The 17140-nt window shown below is 42.9% G+C and overlaps 1 protein-coding gene across 2 annotated transcripts in view; it reads left to right on the plus strand.

The window, feature by feature from the left end:
- Positions 1 to 17140, plus strand: part of MYO1E (myosin IE) — a 434647-nt gene that overhangs the window by 119678 nt on the left and 297829 nt on the right. For both annotated transcript variants that reach the window (XM_030188689.1, XM_030188678.1), the window contains exon 2: positions 5592 to 5735. In XM_030188689.1, coding sequence (XP_030044549.1) covers positions 5592 to 5735 — 144 coding nt within the window. The remainder of the gene's footprint in view (positions 1 to 5591; positions 5736 to 17140) is intronic.

A 17140-nucleotide genomic window follows, 5' to 3' on the forward strand; every position in this document is an offset into this window, starting at 1 on the left:
TATACCTATGATTTGAAACCATCAAAGTTAAAAGTTTTAAGTGGTGCTGTCTTCATGCGGCTAAACATCGAACTTGTGGTTTCATTTCTGCTGGTAATATCCACACATACCAGCCAAAGAAAGTACCCATATCACGGTATTTACTAAACCCTGGTACTCATTAAACTGTGGTACTCAAATGCTGTAGTTTAATAAACACCACAGAAACTAATCCACGTAAATCCTAGGTGTCTGGGTTTGATATGGCATAGTAAATGGGTTCCTCAGTGTATTAGTTGTCTACTGAAATGTATGAAATTGCATTTATGAAAAAGAAACTCTTTGTAGTTCTGGTTTGATTTGGGCTATCTCTCTGTTGTTTTGTGGATATGCTTTGTTTACTCTGTTGAACTCTCAGTTACTTAGAATGTAATGTTTAAACTGGAAGGAGAGGCTCCTCCCTGCTTGAACTACACTGAACAAGCCAGATGCCAATATTCAGTGGCACCTAACTGGGCAGCATCACTGAATATTTGACTTTAACCTCCCAGGTGGAATCCAGGCAGAGTCAGGAAGCAGCCGGACGTTATAAGGGCACAGGCCATATTCAGTGTCTGCATAGCTAAGCAAGCAGATGGGACTGCTCAAAAGGCAGTTCTAACTTTGGCCACTTAGTTCTGCAAGTGCTAGAACTGAATATTGTCTGGCACCCACATAACTTCCAGGTTACCAGCTGACACTGTGATCTCCCAACCTGTCCCTGGTATCTGATTCCCCCCCCCCCCCCATGAGCCCCATTAATTTCCCCTCCATACCTCCCTTCTTATGATTCCAATCCCCCACCACCCAGTGATTTCAATCCCCCCCATCATTTTGATTCCCTTCATATTCCCCTCACCCCTGCCCCCCCAACCCCTAGGCTCCCTTGGGCCTTACCCAAAGGTTATCCCTGGTAGTTTAGTGAGATAGAGTGGTCCTCTTCTAGTCCTGCCCCATCTGGATCTAGGTTTAAAATGGAGGCACTGACCCTTATGTCGAAGGCTGCAATATTACTGCTAGGGCCAGATGGAGCAGGAGCAGAAGGGGAACATTCCTGCCTCACCTCCAGATAAGTCCTGGAGTTACCTAGTGGTCTGGGGAGGCTGGGGATAGGAGCTTCCGGACCTTGGGAGGAATGTGGGGAGGTTGAGGATCTGACATATTCCCCTATGCAGGTCCCCTCTGATATTCAGCTGGTACCTGCCTAAGGGCCCCTTTTACCAAGCTATGATAAGAGGGGCCCTGCAGTAACTTTAGCACGTGGATTTGCTGCGCACCAAGGCCCCCTTTTACCACAACAGGTAAAAGGCTATTTTAAAATGGAAATGGCCCTGCAGTAAGTGAAGCACTTGTTGCGTGGTCCTTTCCTGAGGGACTCCTTACTGCCACCCATTGAGGATACTGTCCGATTACCAGGTAAGCCCCTGGCACTGGACAATAAAAATGCATTTTCTAGCACTGGAGTTGGTACACAGCAGAGGCCGGGACTACCACTGGACTCCTACTGTAGACCGGCAGTAGGCCCAATTTGCCATGTGCCAACATGGCAGTTGCCCTTTAGTAATAGGGCTCCTAAGTGTCTTATGCGGGTCCTAGGTGAATATCAGCAGGGACCCCGTACATGCCCAGTCATGCTCAGATATTCATGCCAGTGTCCAGACGTGACAGCAGTCAGTAAAAAAACACTAACCACCACCAGCCGAATATAATTTTTATTGGGAAAAAAATCAGTATTACATTGTATTTTAGCTTAGCTTTCTGTGAACTTGATCTTGATCAGTGTCTGATGTGCAGTTAGTGGAATTTCCTTTCACTGGGTTTCTGTTAGAAATCGTATCCTCCTTTGTACTTGGGCAACCTTGTAACAATTTCTTTATTATTATTATTATTATGTTATGTCCTGAAACAATTTCCAACAATTAATTGAGTCCTCATTTACTACGTTAACTGTCTCCAGTTCACTCCTCAGTTTCTGAGCCCATCTCAGTGTTTAAGTCTCTAACAGAGACTAGACTGTCCTTTTTATGTGGTTTTTGTTCTAGAAGTAAAGGACACGTTAAGGGGAGATGGTGTCCAGCCATCCATCTGCCTAGTGTGTATTTAAGTCCCTCCATCCATGCATTAAATCTGCCAGTGGTCAAGGAACTTCACAGATGCATCCAACTTAGGGGAGTAAATCCATCTGTCAATGTATGAGTTCATCCATGTGTATGTAAGTCTGTCAGGCCGCCCTTTCTGTTCTCTATTGCCACCATTGATGTATTAGTTAGCAACAGTGGTACAGTGTAAAAATATCTCTTTTAAAGGAACACTTGGTGATGTGTCCTATCTGTCTGTCCTTCCCTTATCCCTTATTTGTCCTGTCTGTCTGTCCTGATTTAGATTGTAAGCTCTTTTGAGCAGGGACTGTCTTTTCTTCATGTTCAATTGTGAAGCGCTGCGTACGACTGGTAGCGCTATAGAAATGATTTGTAGTAGTAGTAGCTCTGTATTAATTCAAGGTGTGATATTATCCATATTTACTTTGCAAAGCTAGTGAGTTAAGCAACATCCAACAGAAGACTCCTGAGACAGGACTTTGTGGCCAAAACATGGCTTGTGTAGAGTCATTGGATGTTTTAATAAACTATTTACATGTTGAACATCACCTAGCTTCCACCTTTTTGTGTCACCTTCGCTGTGTTTGGCGCACCCGCAAGAGTAACAATTTTACTGAGTCATAATCTTCTAAGGAATAAATCTCTTAGTCTCTGATATGCCACCAGCCCCTTTGTTATTTTTGCTGCTCCTGTAACTGTTACAAAGGATCCGTAACAAAATTCCAGCCCACATTAACAGAACTATTTCTGTGGAACAGAACCATTTATCTCTTGGACAGTTCCAGGCTTTTTATTAATATAAAGCAGTGGTTCTCACCGCAGTCCTCAGGACACAGCCAGACAGTCAGTTTTTCAGGATATCTACAATGAATATGCATGAGTTTCATTTGCATGCAGTGGAGGTATTGCATACAAGTTTGTCTCATTCATATTCATTGTGGGTATCCTGAAACCTGACTGGTGAGGTGTGTCCTGAGGACTGGATTAAGAACTACATAGGTGGGGACGGTGGCGGAGTTCAGGCATGCGTGGGATGGGCATGGAGGAGTCCTGTGCAGAAGGAATGGATCCTCAGGAGCTTAGTCAAGATCGGGAGGCAGGGCTGGTGGTTGGGAGGCAGGGATAGTGCTGGGCAGACTTATACGGTCTGTGCCAGAGCCGGTGGTGGGAGGCTGGGCTGGTGGTTGGGAGGCGGGGATAGTGCTGGGCAGACTTATACGGTCTGTGCCCTGAAGAGCACAGGTACAAATCAAAGTAGGGTATACACAAAAAGTAGCACATATGAGTTGTCTTGTTGGGCAGACTGGATGGACCGTGCAGGTCTTTTTCTGCCGTCATCTACTATGTTACTATGTTACTTGACTAGTGAAGTAAAATAATCCAAAGATATTAATTTTGTAGCTGAATTTACATAAATTATCTACATATACCGGTCCAGCAGTAAAGAGAATAAATTTGGACTGGTTCTGTTGAGGTATTGCTGAAAAAGATATGTGATGTAAACCAGTGGTTCTCAAACCTGTCCTGGGGGATCACCACCCAGTCAGGTTTTCAGGAGACCCCTAAGGAATATATATGAGAGAGATTTACATATAATGGAAATAACAGGCATGAATATTTGTCTTATGCATATTCATAAGGGCTCTCCTGAAAACCCATCTGGGTGGTGGTCCTCCAGGTTAAGGTTGACTGCACTTTTTGTCCTTTAGATTGTAAGCTCCTTTGAGCAGGGACTGTCCTTCTTTGTTAATTGTACAGCACTGCGCAACCCTGGTAGCGCTTTAGAAATGTTAAATAGTAGTAGTAGTAGAACACTGATATAAACATTAGGCCTCAGATATTCAGCTGGTGACGGTTAATGTTTTTTTAAATGCTGATCGTCACCAGCTAAATTTTGTCCAGACACTGGTACTGAATATCGAACATAATTTTGGGCTGCCTGGGTCTAGTTGATATTCATCCGGGGCCACATAAGAATATCAAGCCGAAACCCACATAACACTTTTTAAAAAAACATTCCCTTGAGTCCCCTCCCTCCTGCATGCTGCCGCCCCCATGCCCCCTGAAAATGGCCCCTCCTCCCCCCCCCCCCCCCCAAGAACCCTCCAACCCCTCAACCATCCAAGTAGGCCCGATATTCAGTGCCAGCACCTGCATAGCTAAGCAGCCTTATTTAGGACAGATTTTAAGCTATCCTAAATTATGCCACTTAGCTATGTGGGTGCCGGCACCCGCATAATCCTGGGCTCCTCCCTGGTGCCGCCCCTGACCTGCCCACTTTTTAGTTGGACGGTCTTAGGAGATATTCAGTGGCACTCTCCAGTTAAGTGCCACTGAATATCCCCACTTAGGTGGTGGGAAGCGATTTAAGCGGACAGTAGAGGCTCCTGCCTACTTAAATCACTTTGAATATCGGCCCCTAGGTACAGATATCTGTCCACCTTTAAGAGGGTGGTGTTTCCCCAGTCTTTATAGAGATCATTTTTTTTCAAAGCTATTAAACATGGGTAAAAAGCTTTTAACTATATAATTGGTCGTCTGAAATCTGCCCTCCTTCAATGAGGCTAAAAGTTCTGCATTGTTTTACAACATGTGTGCTTTCATCAGATTGAAAAGAGACCTGTCAGGTCAGAACTCAGGAGCAGAAACATATGTACTTACGATTGTATTTTCAAATCTTCTACATACTTATCCTGCAGAATTCTACCTGCCAAAAAAGCAGGTGCAAGTAACTAACTCATTTACAAAACAGAAATATGTGTACTCTTTCATTTTGAAATTTGAGGTCAAGCTTGTGGGTAAAAAGTGCACAGTGTTTGTCCCAACAACAATATTTTGAAAATGGCTCCAAAATATTGATTATGTGTTAGTTCCTATCAGGGAGGCTGCATCCATCTGTTTGGCTATCTGTATGCATAGGTACCAGGAAACACACAAGCACAAAGACACTCACACACACACACACACACATACACACACTCTCACACACACATACACACATACACAAACATGCACGCCTCAAATAGCTCCTGCCACCCTAACAACACACACTGTACCATATCTTTTCACACTCAATCCCTGAACAGAGATGCACGAGTTTGCAAATGAAGGGGAAATACACCATTTTGTCATTTTATAAAGCGTACCCGGTACAACTTGTTTATTTACTTATATAATCTTTCATCTGTTACAAACATCAAGCCAGTTTACAGTAATGAACACTAATCCAATCATACAAGACTAGTGCTCTGCTTCAGATGGCTGCAGTAATTGTTTATACCACAAAGCAAAGGGAGCCGCTAGTGCTTCTGTCAGGAGGGAAATTGCAGGCATCTGAGGCAAAAAGATAAGAACAAAAGGGTAATTTAGCCAACGGTATATCACAAAATGAGCTTATGTTTTGGTTCTGAAAACATTAGGGAAGGCGTTGGCATTTCACAATTAGTTTTATGTTCCTGTTTGTTTCTTTTCCAGGGCAGCAAGGGTCACTTGCGATACCACTGGCAGAGTCACAATGTCAAACAAAGCGGCGTGGACGACATGGTTCTCCTGTCCAAAATCTCAGAAGATGGTATTGTAGAGAACTTGAAGAAACGATACATGGATGATTACATTTTTGTATCCTTCAAGGGTTGGTGGGTTTAGTGGGTCTGTGGGAAATCAGTGGATTTTGGCCAAGATGGTGAAGAAACTAGATGGGTAATTAAAAATGCAGGAAACATACTGTTGAGTTTGTAGTTGGGATATAGCAGCACTAACATGTTACATATTTTCCTGGAATAGTGCTGTTTTCTATTAAATGTGTTCTTAGCTCAGTTTTTTTTTTCCCCTCAGATTCTTGAATTCACACAGGGATTAATTGCTGTTTATAAGAACCAAATTCTATTAGTCATAAGGTCTCTCTCACTCTTTCTATTTTTACTCTCTTATTATATCGTTCTGCTTGTGAATTTATGGTTATCCTCACCAACATGCCATTCTGTATTTAAACCTCAATGAGATTTGTACTGTTCATGTTTTCATACATCCTATATGGCAGTGACTGAGGATTAGCTCTGGACTAGCTGCTGCTTTGTTCACATTTGAAGGAAACATTAGGGAAGACGTTGGCATTTCACAATTAGTTGCATTTCCACATTCACACTGGAACATCTAATCTTGTCCAGAATTGTTCATCCACCTGAATTAGTTATTGTGGGATATCATCAATGCTTAGGGCCAAGGTTTCCCTTTGATGTGGAACCACAGAAAATGCTGGTGAGTGCCACTGTTCCTACTGTCACCAGGGGTGGTCCAAAGCAATCTACCGCCCGAGGCAGAGATGAGATGCTGTCCCCGCCCCCGCCTGTTCTGGTATCCCCCCCTTCCCTCCTCAAACCTCTTTCCCACGTTTACCTTATTTTATTCTTTTCCAAAAGGCGATAGCGATTCCCATAGGCTGCCCTGCCACCTCTTCGCTCTACTGTGTCCCACCTCTGAGGAAACAGGAAGTTACATCAAGAGGCGGGTCGCAGTAGGCAAAAGAGGCTGGTGCTGGTGGCAGGGCTTCCTATGGGAAGCACTGCCACTGCCACCTCTTGGAAAAGAAAAAAATAAGGTAAATGTGGGGAAGTGGGTTCAGGAGGGAAAGGGAGATTGCCGCCTGAGGCCCCTGCCTCAGTTGGCCTAATGGTAGGGCCACCACTGACTGTCACTACCATCACTGATCTCTTTTCCAGCACAATTGTCGGCCCAGCTATTTTGACATTTCTCTCCATGTAGTTCTGCACATTTATCTTTGAGATGTCCAGCAGCAACACAAGGCCCAATATTCAGAAAATGTTGAGTTCCTAAATTTATGCTCCCAAGTTAGCCTCCTAAATTTGTGACCTATTCAGCCAAATTTGGGAGCATAACCTTTCAGCCTAGTATTGAAAATCAGTGCTAAGCTGCTAACTTTTTCCCAGCCCTAATTTCACCCCTTTTTATGCTCCTGAATTTAAGGCCCGATATTCAGCCAGTGGCAATCAGCATTTTACTGACCACTGCTAGTGTTAACCCCGGAAATTCAATGCCAGGCCATGTCCAGGAACTGGCATTGAATTTCTGGGTTTCTGGAGCTGGCTAATGCATAGCTGGTTAAGTGCAATATTCAGCACTTAATCAGCTATGGGTTACCACATAAAGATAGGACTGACTTATGTAGGCTTATTTATGCAGTTAACCTGGCTGATTAAGTGCTAAATATTGTCGCTTAATCGGCCAAGTGCCTACTTTGCCCCTGGAACGCCCCCAAAATAGCCAGGTTTCAGTCCGGTATTAATCGGTTATTTTCAGGGGCAACAACTGGTTAGGCGCCGTTGAAAGTTAGTGGTTATATCCAAACTGGTGATTTAACTGTCCAGGAGACATTTCTGGCTAGTTAAATCACTTTGAATATTGACCCCTTAGTGAAATTTTGAGAAACACTTTATGCACTCAGCCCTAGTAAATTTTCAAAGAGTCCAATTTATTAGCATAACTCTCAATTTCGGGCCCACAGCTACCAGTGACAGGGAGCAAACAGAGAGCAAGCAGGCTGTATGATAGAAGGGAGAGTGAAAGGCGTTATGATGGAAGAGGAAGAAGAAACTGGAAATGTGGGAGGACAGAAATGAAGACAAACCAGGGGAAACAGGGCAGGGCAGATTGGACTTGGGAGGCAGTAGAAAAAGTGGTGAGAAAAAGGGCAAAAAGAAAGGAGCTGAAGGGAATGGGTGAGAAGAGGGTAAGTGAGAGGAGATAAGAGACACCTTTGGTAGGAGAGGATAGATGAAGGTAAGGGAAGGTTATAATCGGAGATGATGGGTTATGAGAGGCAATTATAAAAGAAAAGAAAGGAGTGGAGGAGTGGCCTAGTGGTGGACTTTGGTCCTGGGGAACTGGGTTCAATTCCCACTGCAGGCACAGGCAGCTCCTTGTGACTCTGGGCAAGTCACTTAACCCTCCATTGCCCCAGGTACAAATAAGTACCTGTATATAATATGTAAGCCACATTGAACCTGCTATGAGTGGGAAAGTGCAGGGTACAAATGTAATAAAAATAAAAAAAATAAAAATAAAATAGGAAAAGAAGGAAAAGGAAAAAACTGAAAAGGGTGAAAGAAATTAAATGGAAAAAAGGAAAGAAAAAATAAACAAGATAAATTATCAAGGGATATGCAACAAAGGCTAGAGAAATATTGCATTTTTAAATATTTATAGATGTATTTTGTTCTTAAAAATTGGCCATTTCTCCTACTAGAATAAAATCATACTAGTATATGCAAGTGGACCGAGGTGGGTAGAATTTCAAATCTTGTGTTGCAGAATTTTCTGACTTTTGCTTCTAGCTCTTACAGAAACTTAAGGTTCTCGGTAAAAATTCTGTTAGATGTGTGTGAATGGAATTTTCAGCCAGGCCCAATATTATGCATGAAGAGAACAGGGAGTACAGCCAGAACTACGTAACAGAGGAAGTAATACCACAGTCAAAGGGTTTCTGTGTGAAACAGCATTAGGGGGAAAAGATTGGAATTCATCATTAATCCTTGCTGATTTACACAGCTATCAACATGTTTTAACAGTTGTTTTAGGAAATTGTTAGTGGTTCTGTTTTTCTCCCTAAGGGTATGATGTAGGGATTAATGACAGGTGGACCTCACGGTTGACTTGAATTCAGTTTAAATTAGTTTTATATTCAGAGTGCTATCAAAAATGTGTATTTTTAATATTTATTTATTTATTACCAGTCATAGCATGGAAATCGCAGATAGCTTTATTCTTGAGAGAGTAGCAGTTCAGGCAAAGTGGAAAACTGTTATGCCAAGCCAACAAAATTGTAAACAGTCGCTCATTTTGCAGCCTTCTCAGTTCTCCCTTTTTCAGGAGGATACTTCCTTCTCCATACAGCAAAATTGCTACCACCTGCCTTCAAAAATCCCCTTAGTTCATTGCTTTCCAGTAATAGATGAAGACATTTTCACTTTGAAGTCCTACTGTGTATACTCTCCATGAAACTAAGAGGCATATTTTCAAAGCACTTAGACTTACAAAGTTCCGTGGAGGGGCATTTTCGATATGACGTCTAAATCCGACTTTAGAAAAGCAGGTCATTTTCAAAAAAGAAAAATGTCTCTCTTTTTTTTCAAAAATACTGTTTTCAACAAGGTTTTGTGATTTGGACGTTTTGTTTTTGTGTCCATTTTCCAAAAAAAAGCCTGTCCAAGTGCAAAATGCACAAAATCAAGCCACTGGGATGTAGGAGGAGCCAGCATTTTTAATACACTGGTCCTCATGACATGCCAGGAAAGCAATAGGGCACCCTAGGGGGTACTGCAGTGAACTTCCAAAACATGCTCCCAGATACACATCTCACCGTTGCTCCCTTATTTTGTCTGCTGAACCCCCCAAAACCCACTACCCGCAACTGTACACCACTACAGTAGCCCTTATGGGTGAAGGGGACACCTATATGTGGGTACAGTGGGTCTAGCTCAAAACGTCTTAGTATTAGTCCTGGACGGTTTTGTTTTGTTCCATTATGGCTGTAAAATGTCCAAGTCTTAGGAACACCCAAATCCCGCCCTTTACATGCCCCCAATATGCCCCCTTGTGTTTTGAATGCACTTGTGATGGACTTCATAGAAAAATGTCTAAAAATTAGTTTTGAAAATATTGATTTGGATGTTTTTGTGAGAAAAACGTCTAAATGCTGTTTTATGCCACTTTTTAGACGTCTTTCTCTTTCGAAAATGAGCTCCATAGTAACCTATGGAACTTTATGACTCCTTTTACTAAGTGACAGTAAGCTCAACGCAGACTTACTGCTCGCTATACAGGAACTACCACCGAGCTACTTTAGCAGCCCATCGGTACTTCCCACCCCTAGCATGCCGTCATTTCTAGCCCTACAAAAATGTATTTATTTTTGTAGTGCTGGAGTGTACCCAGTGGTAATCGGGCAGTGCCGCACACTGCTTGGTTACCGCTGGGTTAACGCAGGAACCATGGCCATTTCCTGCAGGAAGTCGAGACTTTTCTTTTACCACCTGCGGTAAAAGAGGGCCTCAGCACACATGTAAAACATGCGCCAATGCTAGTGCCAGCTCCCTTTTGCTGCAGCTTGGTTAAGGGGGCCCTAAGTGCTTTGAAAATGAGCTTCTTGTGGCTTAGGAAACTATTCATTTACCTAATCAGATCAGTAGGAACTTAGGAAGATGGCCTAGGTGTAATGATCTCAGTCAGTTGCGAAGGCAATAGCAGAAGCATTCACATTGGGCCTCTTTTACAAAGGTGCGCTAGTGTTACAGCACGCACTAAAAACTAGGACCCCCGTAGGAATATAGTGGGCATCTTAGCGTTTAGCGCATGCTAATTTTACTGCATGCTAAAAAACATAAGTACATAAGTATTGCCATACTGGGAAAGGCCAAAGGTCCATCAAGCCCAGCATCCTGTTTCCAAACGTGGCCAATCCAGCCAGGTCACAAATACCTGGCAAGATCCCAAAAAAGTACAAAACATTTTATACTGCTTATCCCAGAAATAGTGGATTTTCCCAAAGTCCATTTAATAATGGTCTATGGACTTTTCCTTTAGGAAGCCGTCCAAACCTTTTTTTAAACTCTGCTAAGCTAACCGCCTTCACCACATTTTTGGGCAACGAATTCCAGAGTTTAATTACATGTTGAGTGAAGAAACATTTTCTACGATTCATTTTAAATTTAATACATTGTAGCTTGGAAAGCGTAACCAGACGCTTCACATCTACCCGTTCAACTCCACTCATTATTTTATAGACCTCTATCATATCTCCCCTCAGCCGCCTTTTCTCCAAGCTGAAGAGCCCTAGCCGCTTTAGCCTTTCCTCATAGGGAAGTCGTCCCATCCCCTTTATAATTTTCGTCGCCCTTCTCTGCACCTTTTCTAATTCCACTATATCTTTTTTGAGATGCGGCGACCAGAATTGAACACAATATTCGAGGTGCGGTCACACCATGGAGCGATACAAAGGCATTATAACATCCTCATTTTTGTTTTCCATTCCTTTCCTAGTAATACCTAACATTCTATTTGCTTTCTTAGCCGCAGCAGCACACTGAGCAGAAGGTTTCAACATATCATCAACGATGACACCTAGATCCCTTTCTTGGTCCGTGACCCCTAATGTGGAACCTTGCATGACGAAGCTATAATTCGGGTTCCTCTTTCCCACATGCATTACTTTGCACTTGCTCACATATATTTTAACCAGTTTTTAATCCACAATAGAACACTACCTCCTATCCCATGACTCTCCAATTTCCTCTGGAGTCTTTCATGAGATACTTTGTCAGACGCCTTCTGAAAATCCAGATACACAATACCAGCCGGCTCACCTTTATCCACATTTGTTCACCCCTTCAAAGAAATGTACTAGATTGGTGAGGCAAGATTTCCCTTCACTAAATCCATGTTGGCTTTGTCTCATTAATCCATGCTTTTGAATATGCTCTGTAATTTTGTTCTTAATAATAGTCTCTACCATTTTGCCCGGCACCGACGTCAGACTCACTGGTCTATAATTTCCCAGATCTCCTCTGGAACCTTTTTAAATCGGCGTTACATTGGTCACCCTCCAATCTTCCGGTACCACACCCGATTTTAAGGATAAATTACATATTACTAACAATAGCTCCGCAAGCTCATTTTTCAATTTTATCATTACTCTGGGATGAATACCATCCGGTCCAGGAGATTTGCTACTCTTCAGTTTGTAGAACTGCCCCATTACATCCTCCAGGTTTACAGAGAATTCATTCGGTTTCTCTGACTCGTCAGCTTCGAATACCATTTCCGGCACCGGTATCCCACCCAAATCTTTCTCGGTGAAGACCAAAGCAAAGAATTCATTTAATCTCTCTGCTATGGCTTTGTCTTCCCTGATCGCCCCCTTTTACTCCTCTGTCATCTAGCGGTCCAACTGATTCTTTTGCCGGCTTCCTGCTTTTAATATACCTAAAAAAAATTTTACTTTGTGTTTTTCCCTCCAACGCAATCTTTTTTTCAAAGTCTCTCTTAGCCTTCCTTATCAGCACTTTGCATTTGACTTAACATTCCTTATGCTGTTTCTTATTATTTTCAGTCGGTTCCTTCTTCCATTTTCTGAAGGATTTTCTTTTAGCTCTAATAGCTTCCTTCACCTCACTTTTTAACCATGCCGTCTGTCATTTGGTCTTCCGTCCTCCTTTTTTAATACGTGGAATATATTTGGCCTGGGCTTCCAGGATGGTGTTTTTGAACAGCATCCATGCCTCATGTAAAATTTTGACCCTCGCAGTCTCTCCACTAAGTTTTTTTTTCATAGTTCTTCTCATTTTATCATAGTCTCCTTTTAAACGCTAACGTATTTGATTTCCTAAGTATACTTACTTCAAATCTAATATCAAATCCGATCATATTATGATCACTGTTATCAAGCGGCCCCAGCACCTCCCACACCAGATCATGCGCTCCATTAAGGACTAAGTCTAGAATTTTTCCTTCTCTCTTCGGCTCCTGTACCTGCTGCTCCATAAAGCTGTCCTTGATTTCATCAAGGAATTTTACCTCCCTAGCTTGCCCCGATGTTATATTTACCCAGTCAATATCGGGGTAATTGAAATCACCCATTATTATTGTGTTGCCCAGTTTGTTTGCGTCCCTAGTTTCCTTTAACATTTCTGCATACTTCTGTTCATTCTGGCCAGGCGGACAGTAGTACACTCCTATCACTATCCTTTTCCCCTTTACACATGGAATTTCAATCCACAGTGATTCCAAGAAGTGTTATGTTTCCTGCAGAATTTTCGATCTATTTGATTCAAGGCTCTCGTTAATATACAATGCTACACCTCCACCAATTCGATCCACCCTATCACTACGATATAATTTGTACCCCGTTGTGACAGTGTCCCACTGATTATCCTCCTTCCACCAGGTCTCAGAGATGCCTATTATATCTAATTTTTCATTTAGTGCAATATATTCTAACTCTCCCATCTTATTTCTTAGGCTCCTAACATTGGCATTTAGACATTTCAAAGTATGTTTGTTGTTCCTATTTACATGATGCTTAGTACTTGACAGTATTAATTTGCAATCTTTTGTCTGATTTTTATTTTTATTTAAGGACACCTGATCTACTACAGTCTCTTTTGCAACCTCACTATCAGGATACCCTATCTTCCCTGTTTTTGTGATATCTTTGAAAGAAACCTTATCCCGAACCATGCGCTTTTGAGCGACTGTCGGCCTTCCCTCCATTTCTAGTTTAAAAGCTGCTATATCTCCTTTTTAAATGCTGATGCCAGCAGCCTGGTCCCACCCTGGTTAAGGTGGAGCTCATCCTTTTGGAATAGGCTCCCCTTCCCTAGAATGTTGCCCAGTTCCTAACAAATCTAAAACCCTCCTCCCTGCACCATCGTCTCATCCACGCATTGAGACTCCGGAGCTCTGCCTGTCTCCTGGGCCCTGCGCGTGGAACGGGTAGCATTTCAGAAAATGCTACCCTAGAGGATCTAGATTTCAGCTTTCTACCTAAGAGCCTAAATTTGGCTTCCAGAACCTCTCTCCCACATTTTCCTATGTCACTGGTACCCACATGTACCAAGACAGCAGGTGACACGTGAGGTCTGCCACCTTTGCACCAGGCAGGCAAGTCACCGGGCGATCCTCACGTCCACCAGCCACCCAGCTATCTATATGCATAATGATTGAATCACCTTTCCCTCCTGGTCAGCACTTGGAGACATATCCTCGGTGTGAGAGGATAGTACATCCCCTGGTGGGCAGGTCCTGGCTACAGGAGTACTTCCTACTTCACCAGGGTGATGCTCTCCTTCTAGGAGACCTCCCTCCTCCAAGGTAGCACAAGGGCTACCAGACTGGAGGTGGGACTTCTCTACAACATCCCTGTATGTCTCCTCTATGTACCTCTCTGACTCCTTCAGCTCCACCAAGTCTGCTACTCTAGCCTCAAGAGAACGGATATGTTCTCTGAGAGCACTGAGAGCTAGGAGCACTTTGCATCGGGCACACACATATGACATCTCACCAACTGGGAGATAATCATACATGTGACACTCAATGCAAAAGACTGGATAGCACCCCTTTCGTTGCTGGACTGCTAACTCCATCTTAGTGTTTTTGTGTTTTTAATTAATTTAAAACTTGCTACAGTATTAAGGATATTATAAAAGTGTCTTTTAGTTTATATAGTATATTGTATGATTTATTTAGTGTTTCCTTCTTAGATGGTAATGAAATGTATTTAAAACTCTGTAAGAACACTCCTTGCTTGTTACCCTAATTGCAATAACTGACTATAAATGAAGAGCTGTCCTAGGGGTGGGCAGGAAGACTAAACTAGATCTTGCAGTGCCTGCTAGATTCTATCTGTTAATGCTGTGGTACAAAGTTTTTAAAACTAAGTGGAAAAGACTATGGAGATTAGTTGATAACATTTGCTTTTTATATTTTTATTTTGCCTAACACTAACCTACAATTCCTCCTTTAAACCCCAATCTTTAAGTTCCCAAACGCTAGCGTGCCTTTGTAAAAGACCCCCATTTTGAACTCTGTCAGATTCCTGTATAAACATTAGGTTTTGAGCCAATGCTCAAAACCTAATGCCAGCTCTATATTTATTGCATTTATGTTTATACTTGGTAATTTTACTATTGTTATACTGTTAACAAAATTGTAAGTTTTATTTTAAACTGTACCTTCATAAAGGCGGTTAGTAAATCCCAATAAAAAAATAAAAATAAAGGCGATTAGCGCTGGTGTTAGTGTGCTCCTGAACACTCGAATGGTTTCAGCGTGGGTGCTGAAACCATTAGTGCAGACCAGGGGTGTAGCTAGGCGGGGCCACAGGGGCATGGGCCTCCTCAGATTTAACCTTGGCCCCCCTGCTTCTGCCGCTTACCCCGAGCCTCCCCCGCCACATTTGACCCCTCCTCCCCCCCGCCACCAACCCTCCCCCGCTGCCGCCATCGAGTACCTTTGTTGGCGGGGGTACCCAACCCCCACCAGCCAAAGCCCTCTTCAGCACCGGTCTCCGAGTCCGGCGCATTGCCGATCTGGATTCTGTTTCTGAGTCCTCCTGACGTCCTGCACGTAGGAAAGGTACCCGATGGCGGCAGCGGGGGAGGGTTGGCGGAAGGGGGGGGTTAAAAAGGACGGGGGGGTCAAAAGTGGCGGGGGGGGGGTCGGTGGCGTCAGGGGGGGGGGCTAAAATGTGCCCCCTTACCTTGGGCTCTGGATCCCCCTCCTGCCGAAGTCTGGCTACGCCCCTGGCGCAGACTGCATTTAAATACATTTAGCACCCCACACAAATTTTTTAAAAGCTCTCAGGCGCATTTTGCACTGGAAAAATAACACCAAGTCCAAGGCAGCGTTAGAAGGGTTGGTTAATGACACTCCTTCTCTCCCACCAGCCTAATGTTCTTGTACGTGTGCTCAGGCACTAACAGGAACATTAGCATATAGTGAGCAGCTAATTAATGCTGCGATTTTAACGTGGCATTAATTTTCACGCACATTATTCTGAGCATGCCGCTGCAATTTTGCTGTGCTAGGTTTGGCCAGCCTGGGGGTTACCATATGGCTCCAGAAAAAGGAGGAGAGATTGAGCCTGTCTGGGTTTTACTTCCATTGTCTACCAGGAACCTTTGAGCATCAGCCCATAAATTCTGCTCTCACTGATTTATGATAAGCACCTGAGAAGAGAGAACCATGCCACCTGGTCTCATTTTCCTCCTACGTTGCACCTAGAGCTATGTCAGTCAGGGCTCCAGTGCACCTTTATCAATTTCATTCAAGCATATCTTTTTCAGATCACATTAATCTACAAATTCGTAAGTGAAGATCTTTAAAATAGGTTGGTGAGTCTGTCAATTATACTTGAAAAAAAAACATATAAAACAATTAATCGTCTTGAATGACCACAGTCAGGATGGCAGCACGTAAGCTTTTATAAATAAATTCTAATTTCACAACTTTATTCACATCCCTTATGTCTGGGGTCAAGAATGATTTCTCCTGTTTTAGATTTATTCAATGCTGCTTCTTAAATGCCCAATCTTAAAACTGAAGAATGCCAGGCTTGTTCTGGGAGTATTGCTTTTACATCCTAGTGTCGATGGGAGTATAATGTTTTACTGAAATCATTATAACAGAACAAGGAGGAGTTAAATTCCTGAGCAATTTCATCAGGGTGGTACAGGCAAGCAGTCATCTGTGAGTCTAAGTTCATAAGCTATGAAACAAGGGTGCCTGCAAAAAAAACACCAGGAAAGGCTAACTTTAAGCTTCAGGAAAACCTAGAGTGGAAAAGTGCAAAGAACTCTGCAGTTTGTTTTGTTGTACAAGTTTGGAAATGGTGCTGCATTTGTGCAAGGATTTGCTTTCTTCCAACTTCTGCCAGGGCAAACTCATGCAAGATAAAACCTGTGCAAAAGGCACTGGAAGTGTTTTGCCTAAAAGTACTAAATTTGAGAGGCAAACAAAAGTTTTATGCCGCTTTAGCGTCAAAAGTTTGCTCTCACAAATTTGTCTGTGGACTTTTTTTCTTTTACATAGGGGCCCTTTTACTAAGCGGCATTAAAAAGTGGCCTGTGCTAGTTTTAGCGCTTGGGGTTCCACGTACGGCTGTAAAATAGCCACAATTTCTTTTTCTTTTTTCCATTAATGGCCTTGTGCTGATTTCCCAATTAGCACATGACCATTAGTCCAGGAGCTCTTTCCGCCTCCTATTTTGTAGGCAGTAGGGGCTCCCTCACTAATCTTGCGCTAATCGTTTGGCGTACGCCAAACCACACCTGCTCTCCACCTCCAAACGTGCCCTGTGTCAAAAAATAAAATCTATTAATGTAAGAAGCACACACCAATTCCAAAACAGTGGGAATGCACCCAAAAGATGCCACATAAAATTTGCAGCTACTGCACAGTAAAATTCCATGTTCAGCTGTGGTAACTTCATATTGTAAAGCATTTTGGTAAAA

This window comes from Microcaecilia unicolor, chromosome 1, assembly GCF_901765095.1.
Source record: "Microcaecilia unicolor chromosome 1, aMicUni1.1, whole genome shotgun sequence".
Taxonomy (NCBI): domain Eukaryota; kingdom Metazoa; phylum Chordata; class Amphibia; order Gymnophiona; family Siphonopidae; genus Microcaecilia; species Microcaecilia unicolor.